The sequence below is a fragment of the Heteronotia binoei genome, chromosome 2 (assembly GCF_032191835.1).
Source record: "Heteronotia binoei isolate CCM8104 ecotype False Entrance Well chromosome 2, APGP_CSIRO_Hbin_v1, whole genome shotgun sequence".
Classification (NCBI taxonomy): Eukaryota; Metazoa; Chordata; class Lepidosauria; order Squamata; family Gekkonidae; genus Heteronotia; species Heteronotia binoei.
The window spans coordinates 165,514,743-165,529,311 of record NC_083224.1 but is presented as its reverse complement, the minus strand read 5'-3'; the positions used below and the strand labels follow the sequence as shown (position 1 = coordinate 165,529,311).

General features: G+C 41.4%; 1 protein-coding gene across 3 annotated transcripts in view; it reads right to left on the bottom strand.

Annotated features, from left to right (window-relative positions):
- BRINP3 (BMP/retinoic acid inducible neural specific 3) overlaps positions 1-14,569 on the bottom strand; it is a 372,579-nt gene that overhangs the window by 319,983 nt on the left and 38,027 nt on the right. For all 3 annotated transcript variants that reach the window (XM_060232385.1, XM_060232384.1, XM_060232383.1), the window contains exon 2: positions 9,730-10,015. In XM_060232385.1, coding sequence (XP_060088368.1) covers positions 9,730-9,965 — 236 coding nt within the window. In that variant the 5' untranslated portion in view covers positions 9,966-10,015. The remainder of the gene's footprint in view (positions 1-9,729; positions 10,016-14,569) is intronic.

Sequence of the window (14,569 nt, the reverse complement as noted above, 5' to 3'; positions counted from 1 at the left end):
AGAAAGAATCCTATTGATCACTCAGTTGGTGTCAACCTCCTCGGTGTTTTTTTTTTTTAAGATTTGGATTTGGGGAAGAACCTAAATACTGGCATTCAGGGGTATTCAAGTCCCCTGATGTCATTTTGAGATTCAGGTTCATCCCCCCACCCCTGGAATTCCACTATCATTTGGCTTCCTTTGTTCCCTATGAGGGACTTGAGGGGTTGAGTGGCTGTTTTCCGACCAAATGACACCAAAATTGTAAGAGACCTAGTGCTACTTGTCTATTAAAGACCGCCCCCCCCCCAACAACTGTCAAATAAATTGGACTAATAGAACTTATTCTATCATCCCCCATACAAAGTGACCCTAGCCATCCTACTTTTCTCCATTGCTTCCTGTGGGAAAAAAATACAAAAAAGTCAATAGCTAAAAAATGGCCAACATCCTCCATATGCAAACAGAACTAACAAGCCCAACAGAACCTGTATCAAATTAGAGAACCATCACATCCATAGGCCAGTGTGGCAAGCCACAACAACCAGTTTCAGACCACAGAATCCCAGCAGAACCAACTTAAACAAGCGACACTTGCAAGACCAACAGAAGCAGCACCAAATGAGAGCATCTCAGCAGAACCCAGGGTGAGTGTGGCAACCGCAACAGAGCCAACAGGTCTTCATCACTGGGACTCCTATGCCCCACCACCACTCCCGTAAAAAAGAAATGAAACACCAGTACAGCGTGCATGAGCTTCATTTTATGTGCTTTTGTGAGATCTGCTTGTAAGAAAAAGCCCCCTACTTTTCATACACATGGACATTGTGATCACCAGTATGGTTGCCAGGGTGCCTGGAGTTTTGACTCACACACATCTGCTCTAAGAAGTGGACTTTGCCCACGGTTTCTAAGGCTTATGTGGATACTATAAGCCTCAGCTTTGCAGCAGCATTCTACATCTCTGGATGGGTGTTAGCCAGAACTACAGACGAGCTTCCAGCTGCTCCTTGTGTGCCCAGTCTTGGCCTCTGCAGTGGAAGAAGCCACGCCACCATGAACTGTACAGGCAAACAGTTTCCAGCCTGTTTCCATGAACCAAAGGCTAACACCACCAGAATCCATCTGTTTTCCTGACTCCATATCCAACAGCTGCTTCAACTTCTGCATAAGGCAATCAAGCTTATCCAGGCATGGATCCTGCCAGACCACCCAAGCCTTTGTCTAACAGAACCAAGGACAAAGACTGGTGCCAAGAAGAAGACTAAAGAAGAGGAAGACCATCTTCAGCCAGAGCCAAGTTCCTTTGTATAGACTGGGTGTTACCTAGGCCATAATTTGACTTTCTATTGTCTCCTTTTTAGATAAGTTTAATAGTCTTAAGCATCTCCCCACCCAGTAATCTCTCCCATTCTTCTCCCCAACTGTCATTTTGGAGCCTCACTCTGGTCCATTTCAATCTGAAAGTTCAACCAGGTATCCATGGACCATGCTTGTTCATTGGTCAGCCATGGGCACCCAATTAGGTGCTACCAATTAACTTGCTATTGGCTACTGCAGAATTCCAGCCCTTATGGTCACTGCAGAGCCTCCCCTTTTCTGAGGTCATGTACCAGCTGACCACCTGTCATCCACCCCTGTACCTCCCATCCCCTATGGGCTCAAGTGACACAGCTCCCCACATGTGTGCTTCTAGCAGTATCCCAATTCCGCTGTCCAGATCCATCCCTGATTCTGGCCACAGTTTTGGGTCCATTTCCCCCATCCTATGTTGCCATTGGAGCCTGTTTGTCTACCCATATGTTGTCTCTATATCTCTCCCTATTTTTCCTAGGACTGTATGTATGTTTCATGAACACACTGTCTTGTATGTAAGCCTATATCTTCTAGAATAAATTTTAATTGTTTTACTTAATTAGTCCCTAATATTTTAAGCATTACTTTTTGGATATGGTAATCCTGTATACACCGGTAAAAAGATCCTGAGTGAGCCAGGTGCCCACCTGACAATTCCCCAACCTCGTTTTGAGGGCATTTTGGCTTACATGCTTGTGCTTGTTTTAAATTGAGAAATGTGTTTATTTTCCCAGCGTCTCTTGTTGCAATGATATTTGTGTGTGTGTGTGTTTAATTAAATAGCAAGAACTACATTTTTGCAATATTCATTTATTTTCTGGTCCCCCTAACATTTGATCCCATTGTTGACTCCCTCCCTCCTCCCTCATGTAGCCTGACAAACTTGTAAAATTGAAGAAAAACAGGCCTCGAGCCTTCAAAGACCAGTGCCAAATAGTCTGGATACTCTCAAATAACTCTGAAATTTTTCATCAATATCTAATAGGGAAGGAAAGGTCCCCTGTGCAAGCACCAGTCACTTCTGACTCTGAGGTGATGTTGCTTTCACAATGTTTTCACGGCAGACTTTTTACAGGGTGGTTTGGCATTGCCTTCCCCAGTCATCTACACTTTCCGCCCAGCAAGCTGGGTACTCATTTTACTGACCTCGGAAGGATGGAAGGCTGAGTCAGCTACCTGAAACAGTTTTCGCTGGGATCAAACTCAGGTCGTGAGCAGAGGGCTCTGACTGCAGTACTGCAGCTTTACCACTCTGTGCCACGGGGCTATTATTCCGCAAAAATCATAAATATCACCCAGATACCTGAATATACAAAAAATATTGATAAGGGATATCCTAATGCTCTTCCCTAACACTAGGCCCAGTCTTCTCTGCCTTTCCCCAAACCCCACAGCCCCTTTATATGTTATCTTCTGAATCTCCAAGGCGGTATAATCTTCTGATTAATTACTGTTCAGTAGGCTTGAGTTCTGGGTTTTATGTTATATAAATCCTCAGTTATTTAAAGAGTTTATTCCCAATTTCTACTTGAGTATCTCTTCTACCTACTTTATCAGTCTTAGACCTCTGTACCAGCCTTCCTTGAACATGCTTGTACCATATTACTTCAACACACACTGGTTACATGAAACATTCCATGATTAGATAAGAACATATTGGTTCAGTAAACATAGAAGAACACAGTTTGGCACATTCTGAACACAAGAACTGGCACATATTGTTTTATTAAAACAAAGCAACGGTATTTCATAACCAACAGGCCAGGGGCTTTCTATGCATTATTGATCTTGAGTTATCAATGCCAGTTTGGTCTTTTGATTATTCTTATCTCACAACTGGCTAGTTCTTCCTGTGACAGAAACTGGCAGCTCGCTCAGCTTTTCCTTCTAGCCTGTACTGATTCACATGTCTGAGTCATACACTTAATGAAATATCTGGCTGCATGCCATGCATTTGATCCTTTGCATGGAATATCAATCTACCTTACCGGTGGAGCTAAGAGTGTGCAAGGTATGCAATCTTCCTCCAATGTGTTAAGTCAGAGTGCCATTCCTGATGAGTGTATGAACCAGGTGTATATTAAGAGCCACTTGTATACCATTTCATCATCTTTTTTGAAGCAAATTCCAGATGGTGGCCTCTACGTGCCAGCAGAATTATGAGCAAGCAAAAGCAATGGGTGCAGGGGAGATCTATGAAACAATCAAGTTTCCAAATTTTCCAACAAATTAGCAAACACACTGAGAAATTTGGAAATATTCTTCTTATCTTTCCTACTCTTTTTTCCCATCTTCCATCTTTTCCAATGCTGTAAATGCTTTGTAAATGCTTTCTCTTATACTGTAGAGTGGCGATTCTCTATTCTGAAATTTGGATCAATAGACCTTGAAATTTTGCACGTATCCTTTTAATGTTATGACTGATTGTAGTCTGTAGTGACACAGGCACTGATCATATACCAACTTGTAATGAGAACAGAAGAATTGTTTTGAAGCAGGAAGGACATTGGGCACCTTATTAAGTTGATGTTTTTGGGCTGTATTTTTTTTTATTTCTGGATATCTGTTGTATACCTTTGAAATTTTTTAACTGAGTAGAAAGTGCATTGCATTTCTTGTATAATGCTTAGAATAATTGTTCTAAGCATTGATATTTAAATATATCGCTTTTATTAATTTGAAAAATCATAATGTGTAATAGAATTGGCTAAGTTTCATGGCGATGCTGTTCTAGTTCTTGCAACTTTTATACAGTGCTTTATCCTGATTATTTTAATCTGACAGAAGTTAGCAGCCCTAGGGAAATCTGCCAACCTTGCTTTTCCAGTACTGGAGTAGCAGTCCATCTCAGTAGCAACCTTGCCTTTCCACTTTCAATACTGACCACTTCCTCTCTTTTCTTGGCTTTTTTTTTAATATTTCATTTGTAAGATACCATAAGTGAACTAAAGATTTTCTTCAGCTCATCTTCCTCCCTAGATACCATATTCCAACCAAGCCTTTTGCCATTTCTGTTGGTTTTACCCCATTTCAACTATTAACTGACTTGAACTGCCACTTGTTACTGATGATTGTGTTCTAAACACACACACACTAATCTCACCCCTCAGCCACTATCTTCTGAGGGGGCTTCCAGGAAAGTGAGGAGAGGTTAGAACAAAAATGAATCAACCAGTATATACTGTACAAAGCAAAAGGAAGGAGGAAGCGGCCATGAGCAGGGGTTCCAGGGAGACTGGAACCTCATCACCTCTTTTCCCCCTATACATTAAGCACTGCTTAGAATACTTGCTCAAAAATGCCAACATTATTGTTGATTTCAGCAAATTTACATGTAATTCTTCATCTCTCTAAGTTGCCTGCAGCATTACCAATACTTTTTTTTTATCATAATACTTCTGACAGTGACATGTGATATTTATACAAAGCTTCATCATTCACATAATCTCATTTCAGGGCTTCTCCCCACCCTTCCTCTCTCCCTCTCTGAAAATATATTCATAGACACATGTTTAAAGATATGATACAAGTATATACAATTTTCTGTGATTTCTAAGCTCACCACTTCTGAAGATTGGCTTAGAATGCTAAAACCGCATTCCTTTGCAGTACCTTGTTGCAGTTCTCTCTTACTGAGAACATGTAAATAAAATGTAGTGAATATGTACGCACCAGATCAATTCCCCCATTGACCCCCCCACACATAATCCGGGTAAGGAGAAATAATATATTCCTGCTAGTTATCACATTCCCAAAACAAATATAACCTTGTGTGTGGAGTGGGGAGGTGGGGGATAGTCGTAGAAGTTTTGTAAGTCTTATTCTTAAATTTTCAATGCCACTGCAGTACATGAGAACTATACAGTTTCCAGTCTACATTGGCCCAATTAGTTAAATGATGTGGCACAGGAAACTATAAAACCTGTGTTCACCAGTAATCATGGAAGTGTCTAGGCTCTAACGATGATGCCAAAATTTTGTTGAAAGTAAAGGGAAAATAAAATGTACAACCAAACCTCAAACCAGAAGTAAAAGTAGTAGTAGAAAAAGAAGAAGTGGAGGAAGAAGAATAAATCTTCAAACCCTGCTGTAAAAGATGGCAAAACAAACCAATTAGCTTAAACCAAAATAAATCTCCTTTAACAAAACAGTCAAAATAGTCATAAAATGCATAAAACCCTCCTCATTTTGCAGTCAAAACCCAGGAGACTAAATACATTTTGAACCAAAGACTTCACCCGTGGTCCTCCTGTAGAAGAAAGCTGACCTCTGTTTTTCGGGGGCAGGATCATTTTTGTATATATATATTAAAGAATATTTGATTCACTTAGATTTTATGGTATTTTGTTTGAAATCAGAAAGTTTCTTCTGTATTATTGCTATAAATTCATCTCCATTTCCCCCCTGTGTATATTTTATATTATATAGCTTTTCTGTATCACTGCACTAGGGCTCCAGCAGAATAAAATGCGTTAATATTTACTGTATTTTTATTTATGCTATTTATAATCCACCTTTCTCACATGGACTCAAGGCAGATTACATATAGTGAGTCAGTACAATCAAGAAAATGAGATATTCAGTAATCAAAGGCAATTAAAAGACAAAATATACAATGATAACTGTGTGGGCTCTGTGAGAGCCTTCCATAATACAAATCACATTATCAGCCCCCTGAAATTTCATTTTCTTGCTGGAAGACAATAGGACTGGAATTTAAGAACATGTCCATCCATTCATCCTAGTTTTAGGGACTGATGTTTTAATTTGCTAATGATATTTAACTGGGATGTGAGGGGGGTGTTGTTGTTTTTGTATTTTACTGCTTTCCTCAAGTGTCTGTTAGACTCCTGCAGATAGTTTACCAAAATATAAAACATTAGGGAAGTACTGAGAATTCACAGTTAGAGATCCCTACTTCTGATCCTTACTTCTATGCCCAAGAACAATATGAGGGAAAAGAAACAAGTTATTTACAGCATTATCCTTGCAACAGCTTTTCTGGACTAGATCCTTCTTCATCAGACTAATGGGTAGTTCCTCTCTTGGTAAGCAGACAAGCACACATGCAAACAACATAGCCAAAAATGTTGTAAACAGCAGGCTATGAAAAGAAAGAAGTAAGGTTTTCTCTGGAAAGAGGGAAAGAATATTAACCCACTGTTGTTGCTGTTGTTTTAAACAGTCCATACATTATATGCTTTCTTTTCACATTAGCAGCATAACATGGGATCTTGAGTGCCCTGAAATGAATAGAGATTTTTATTTTCACCTTTGGTTACATTCGTAGATCTGTCTGGACCAATCAAATTTAGCCTTTGCTCTACATGTTCTTTTCCAGATTCTGCTTCCTCCCACGCACAACCCACCATGTTCTTTACCTAAGTATCTTGAAAATCAAATGCTTGTAAACTTTTTCCTCAGTTTTCTTAAATATATAAGGGGAAAAGCAATGACTGACCTCAAAGGTTCATTAAGTGAATGACAGAGATTGTAAATAAAACAATAAGAAGAAACAAACACAATTACATATCCGATACTGTTGAGAATATTGGCATGTCAGCACAAGAAGCACAAACCTCCAGGGACTGATACATTGACCTAACTAGATTATATGCACCTCAAACTTGAGAGTGCTTTTCTTTTCCATTTCACTGAAAGTTCTAGACTCTGACAATGCTTTAAAAGTGTCTGGACCCTAGGATCCAAAGACCCCAGGCATAACCAGAAACATGGTCTCCAACATTTCACAAATAAAAACAGGGACTGCTTGCAACACCCAAGATCATATGAAGCAATGCTGTCCACGCACCACTACTCCAGTCACTGATTACTGAGGGCCACACTCCATCGGTCCCACATCTCATTCTTTTCCTTGGCCACAAGCTCCCCTGCAGTGTTTTAACGGAAGCTGTTTGGTTTTGCTTTTTTTTTAAAAAATTCAAAATAAACTGAGAGGGGGAAAAAAACCCATAATTATACTATAATCTGTTGTTATCCACTAATTAAAACAAGCCATGTCAGCACGTTGTGTTTTATGCTACCTTAACAGTCATGTGCATGATTTTACACATAAGAAGAAGCCTACTGGCTCAGACCAGTGGTTCATCTAGTCAAGCATCCTGTCTCACACAGTGGCCAAACAGTTCCTCTGGAGGGCCAACAACAGGAAATAGAGGCTGAGACCTTTCCCTGATGCTGCCTCCTGGTTCTGGGAATCAGAGTTTGACTGCCTCTGAGGTTTGCTTTAGTCACCATGGCAAGTAGCCACTGAAAGACCTATCCTTCTTGATGAACATATGAACATACCACTTCTAGACCCTCAGTGGAAGGAGTTGCATGATGTATGACACAGAAGGTAGGTTTGCTGCAGTTTCTTGAGTGGTTCAGAATATTATTCTGAAGAGTCATGCAGCATTCAGAAATGGCTTTTGGGCAAGCACAAGGGACTGTGGTAAAAATGAAAAAGACTTGAGGTGTATAGCCAAATATCACATACAGCCCTTTGATCATTATGCCTAATTTCATTGAAAAATCAGTATTATTAGTTTTCATATTTGGTATGGAACATTCTCTGTTTGTGTTGACTAATAAAGGGAGCAAAACATGTTCTCTCAAGACTTGTATTGTTCATTCTTCCTTTACTGGTGCTAACAGCTGGCTTCTTAAGTGCAGTCAATAGTGGTGGACTCCAGCGATCTTTTGAGTTTGCCAAACACCCCCCAAATGAATTTTTCAAAACCACACTTAATGTGCAACAGACCTCTTAATGTCTGCCTACAGCATGAGAGTTCTTATGCAAGATTGACCTGCAACACAGTGCCCTCTGGTGCACAGAAAAAAAGCAAAGGAAAATGAATCTTCACAATGCAACACAGACTGCACATATCCCCCCAGTCCTCCATTCAAGAACAAGTCACCATTGACATGTAAATGTAGGACACCAGTATACAGAAAGTGCTTTAGGATGGATCTGATAGATCAAATGCTAAGATGGAGATGGGAGATTTAGCAAAATAGGTGACCAACCAATCAAATCCTGGTCACAAATATACAAATGATAGTAAGGGCCAATCCGATTCCCTCTCTGAATGACTATAGTTCCTTTGTTGGGGCTGGAGGAGGACAGTTTACCAGGATCTCTCTCTCTCTCTCTCTCTCTCTCTCTTTTAAAGAATGCATCTTGTTTTCTACCATGTCATTCACTCCTTTTTAGATCAAGCTTCTTTAACTTTAGAGACAGACTAGGAATATTGTAGCATTTCTTATTAATAAGCATACAAAATGTTTTAATGCATGGACATTAAACTCTGCTTTGTTTTCAGACCAATCAACAAAGTACATCAATAATATTCCCATTTGCAAAGGGGAGAATGGAGGCTGAAAGATGAACACTTGCTTGGGGCAACATTTTTTTTCTCCCAAGGGTTCCTGTATCTTTAAGAGATGCATGGCCTCAAAAAATAAAATAAAATAAACATTAAGCTTTTCAACAGCATTACCTCCATGCCAGGAAAAGCTTCATCTGTATGTCTATCATGCAACTGTTCAAGATACAAGATTTAGAAATCATTGCAGGCAAATTAAAAACATAAAACCTGGTGATCCTAAATGTCTTGTTTTCTTTCTATAAGTCAGCAGAAAAACAGAAATAAAATAGCTGCCTGCCCCGAAAATCTGCAAAGATTCTACACAATGAAAGATGGTCTAGAAATTATCAACAATATTTCATCATAGGCCCACCCTAGTGCAGTGCAATTTATTCAGACAGGAAACCTCTTTGCAAGGTCTCATACAGAGGTCTTGCCTTACCCTCCCTTCCAAAAGATAGATTGAACATCTACATGCCACCCTTGAGCTATGATTGCTCATTTGTATGCCTGATCATCTACTGCGAAGGAAAAGAAGTAAAAAAAAAGAAGTAATAATGAAGAATTGGTCAATAGGTAGCCACCAGAAGTCATCTCCTTAATCAGCCACCAAGATGGTTTTCAAAAGGTTACAGAGACTGTCTTAAGAGCCCACAACAATGAAAAGCATACAGCTCTGGTATGATGACAGACCCGCACTTAAGGTTGCCAACCCCCAGGTGGTGACTGGAGATCTCCAGCTATTACAACTGATCTCCAGGTTGAGAGGAGATCAGTTCACCTGGAGAAAATGCCCCCTTTTGGAAGCTGGAATCAATGGCATTAGAGCCAATTGAAGTCCCTCCCCTTCCCAAGCCCTGCCCTCTTCAGGTTCCACTCCCAAAATGTTCAAGTATTTCCCAACCTGGAGCTGGCAACCCCACCCACACTGCATTAAACAGAAAACCCTTAAAAGTCCTCATGTTATTTCTATTCATCTGCTGCAGCTAATGTCTCTGCAATTGCCTCTCTTTTTTCTTCATACCTGTAAATCTTGTATCTTGTGCTAAACCCTTGTCGGCTTCTTTCCACAAAATCAGTGTATTCCGGGGAACGATGAAAGGGTCCCTTGTCAGACAGGAGCCAGTCAAAGGGGCTTGTGGCATGCTGATCCGAAACAGCAGCGACCGCTAAAACCCAGCAATGAAGACTCAGGGCTATCCACTCCCATAGAGCCATCAGAGAGAACAATTCAGCACCAGCACTGCATCGCCATATCATGCTTCCGCTGGGGACTTAGAGTCTTCATTCTCTTAGCTGTCCCTTAACACCTAGACAAGAGACACAGGTAATCACATCAGTTATGCCTGGGAAACAGATCAGAGTTTGACTTTTAGTATTCCCTCACTTTAAAGAGACACCTGGCAAAAGGGCTAAAGGTAGGTGAGGAGAGAAGGGAAAAGAGAGGAATGGAATCTCATGCTTTGTCCTCTCCCTTCCCCTTTATCCAACTTCAGATGTATGTCCTTTCATCTCTTTGATGAAATGACTGACCATAGGCTGTGGTTCACTGGCAGAGCATCTGCTTGGCATGCAGAAAGTCCCAGATTCAATCCCCAGCATCTCCAATTAAAAGGATCAGGTAGCAGAGGATGTGAAAGACCTCAGCCTGAGACCTTGGAGAGCCATTGCTGGTCTAAGTAGACAGTGCTGACTTTGATGGACCAAGTGTCTGATTCAGTATAATGCAGCTTCATGTGTATGTGTACATCTGTGAGTAGTATTTCTGTACATAGAACTGTGCGAGTTTTTGTCATTCCAAGTGTAACATATACTGAGTGTATTCTCTTCAGTGCACACTCTGACACGTATATCAAAGAAAAATGAAGGCTATACATATCATATCAAATCAACAGTAAAGATTGTTCATTTTCATGAGCTTAAAATGTAATGCCAAGATAATCTGAGAACCAAGCAAAATGGTCTGTGAAATCCAATGTATATTTTTAATGTAAGTATTTAAAATATCTTTTTTGATGGAGTTTTTCCCAATTTGTCCCATGATGACATCTCTTCTAGATCTTACCACCTCACGCCATTCACCATTCCTTCTACCTCCCCACTCCACACAGATAATATAGATTCCAAAACCGTTCACTAAGCCTCATCTGCTGAAACCTGTTGTCCTCTATGGCCCTGACTCCCAGGCATGGACAAACAAGAAAACTGGGGGAGCAATACAAATTGGGGGAGCAATCCAATTTCTTCTCAACCACTCATGAAGGCCAGTGAACAGCTGACACTCTTAGTATAGAAGCCACTTCTATTTCTGCTCCTATCCCTTTGGGATGGAGACACCTGTTGATCCTATAAACTCTCACTCCTCAGGCAAGTAAACCCCCGGAGAGCAGCATGAAAGGGCTATTGTTGCCAAACAATAGATGGCAGAGCAGCAGAAGAAAAAGAGGAGCCATCACAGGGTTGCCAACTCTGGGTCAGGAAATTCCTGGAGCAATGTGGGCAGAACCTGTGGAGAGCAGAATTTAGGGGAGGGGAGAGAGCTCAGCAATGTACGATGCCATACAACCCAAGCTGCTATTTCCTCCATGGGAACCAGGGCTTTTTTGAGCAGGAATGCATAGGAATGTAGTTCTGGGTGGCTTGGCATCAGGGGCTGTGGCCTAATATGCAAATGACTTCTTGCTGGGCTTTTTCTACAAAAAAAAAAGTCCTGTACAAAACAATGGGGGGACGGGGTTGGCCTAATATACAAATGAGTTCCTGCTGGCTTTTTCTGCAAAAAAAAAAAACCCTGATGGGAACTGATCTATAGTCTGGAAGGCAGGGCTTTTTTTGTAGCTGGAACTTCTTTGCAAATTAGGCCACACTGATGCCATCATTCAATCCTCCTGGAGCTTACAGTGCTCTTATTACAGGGTCTACTGTAAGCTCCTGGAGGATTGGCTATATCAGGGGTGTGTGGCCTAATAGGCAAAGGAATTCCTGCTACAAAAAAAGCCCTGCTAGGAGGTATGCTGCAATTCCAGGAGAACTGCAGGACGCATCAAACCTCCATGTGCTGAGCTCCCTCTCTTCCCCAAACCCCACCCTCCCAAGGCACTGTCCCCAAATCTCCAGGGACATCCCAGCTCAGAGTTGGCAGCCCTACTTCTACTTCTGAGGGAGTCACAAATGCCAAGGGAAGGAGGAGGGCTTAGAGAGAGCAATGCTACTGCTATCAGCACCAAGAGAGGGCAATCTGTGTTTGCTGCTGCTGTAAAGTAGAAGCTACTCCAAGGTCATGCAGCTTCAGCAACCATGTACTAATGACCACTTCCAGTGGTAGTCCAGCATCATACAGTATCAATTAGGGGCACAGAAGTATTTTTAACAATACAGCCGCTATCTTAACTTGAAATTGGAACAGCATGGTATTTATTTAATAAAGTCTGGCAGTGTAATAGTCTTTTCTCTAGTGATTCCATTTATGAAGAAAAACTTCCTACTAATTCACACTTAAATAGGACACTGCCAATTATAATCATTTCTACCAGGCCCCTGCGGTGAACTTTAACTTGGCTGCGAATGCCACTTTTGACTTCAACACCTTTAGCTGTACACAGTTTCTAAACAGGAGCTTTCCTCCCCCCAAAAAAGATAAAATACCAATATCGTAGCTACCTGTTTCCTTATTATTTGTCCATTTTTTAAGGAAATGCACCGCTGTTCAATAAACAGGCTTATTGCACTTCCTCTAGATGGGAAATTAATAATCTAAAAAGTCCCAGGGATAGGACAGAAGAGGACAGGCTGCAGGCAACTGATTGATCCCAGTGAGGGTCCTTAGTGTATGTAAGCAAGGCTCATCATAAAAGCAGAATATATTTGTATTTCAGAAATGCAGCAAAAGAAACAATTAAACTTCCATGCTACCAAACTATCAAAGAATGAACTATCTACTATTTAACTCAGGGCCTCTGGTCCAGTGGTTTTTAAACTTTATACCTCCAGAGAACCCATCGATGTGAAGGCTGCATCCACACCTCTCTGGCTATCATTCTGACTTTGTGCTATTGCAGTCATTTGCAGTTCAACCACCTTGCGCCCAAGCAGCAAATAATTTCTATAGCACAATAACAAACGAGGGTCAGCTTCAGTTTTCTACCACAAAACACCTGTTCATCAGCCCCAGAACTTTCAGACAGGTGTTGTCTGTGCCTATTGAACCTCACTGTTGTTGTAAAGTCAATGTGAATCACTAGCATAGCTCTATAGATAAGCTTTGAGAAAAGTACTCATCGGGGTTATCCTTCTATATCAGCTCTGGTGGGTTTCAACAATGGCACTAAGATGTAGTTAACAGGAAAAATAACTTTAACAAAGTAAGTAAACATGTAAGCTTTACGCAAGAATAAGGTTAACTAACTACTCTCTTTTCTCCCTCCTTTCACCCTCCTCCTCTTAGGGAAAAGGCAGCTGTTTTTTTTAGGTCAAGTACTGTTGGAAAATACAGTCTCTCAGAAGCTCTACTACATCATCCTGTATGGATTCTAGAACATTGATTCTCATTCATGCGGGTTCCAGATGTGGCTCTTTATGGACGTGCTAACTCCAGGTGAGGAAATTCCTGGATATTTGAGGCAAAATCAGTGTAGGGCAGGGTATGGGGGATTATCAGCAGAGATAGAATGACATAGAGACATAGGGCAATTTCCCACACAGCTTACCGAGGAGCGAAGTCCCTCCTCACCACGCAGCGTCTGCTCAGATTTCCCACCAACTGCTCCGCGGAATCAGGAAGTGCCGGACCTTTTGCGTCGCTAACGTAAACTAGGGTTTTAGTGATTTCCATTTGAGATGCAAAAGGTCCGGCACTTCCTGATTCCATGGAGCAGTTGGTGGGAAATCCGAGCAGACGCTGCGTGGTGAGGAGGGACTTCGCTCCTTGGTAAGCTGTGTGGGAAATCGCCCATAGAATCATAGAGTTAGAAGAGACCTCCAGGGTCATCTAGTCCAACTCTCTGCACAATGCAGGAAATTCAAAACTATTTCCCCTCTCACCCCCAGTGATCCCTGCTTCATGGCCAGAAGATGGCAAAAAAAAAAAAACCCTTCCAGGATCCCTGACCAAACTGGCCTGGATAAAATTGCTTTCTGACCCCATAGAGGCAATTAGCATATCCCTGGGCATGTAAGAAAGGGCTGCAAGAACTAAGCACTAAAACAACCCTTCCTGCCCTCCCTGTCAGATGGCCATCTAGCCTCCAAAAACCTCCAAATAAAGAGAGCCCACCACCTCCTGAGCAAGCCTGTTCCACTGAGGAACTACTCTGACTGTCAGGAAGTTCTTTCTAATGTTTAGCCAAAAACTTTTTTTGATTTAATTTCAGCCCATTGGTTTCTAGTCTGACCTTCTGGAGCAACAGAAAACAACTCTTCACCATCCCCTACATGACAGCCCTTCGAGTACTTGAAGATGGTTATATCACATCTCAGTTGTCTCCTCCCCATGGTAAATATACCCAGGTTCTTCAACCTTTTCTCATAGGACTTGGTCTCCATACCTCTCACCAACTTCATTGCCCTCCTCTGAACATGTTCCAGCTTGTCTATATCCTTCTTAAATTGTGGTGCCCATAACTGAACACGATACTTTAGGGGAGGTCTAACCAGAGCAGAGTACAGAAATTCCATCACTTTGTGTGATCTGAACACTATACTTCTGTTGAAAAAGTCCAATATCACATTTGCCTTTTTAGCTACCGCATCACACTGTTGACTCATGCTCAGTGTACAGTCCACTAAGACCCCTAGATCTTTTTCACACATACTACTGCCAAGACAAGTCTCCTCCATCCTACAATTAAGCATTTGATTTTTCCTCC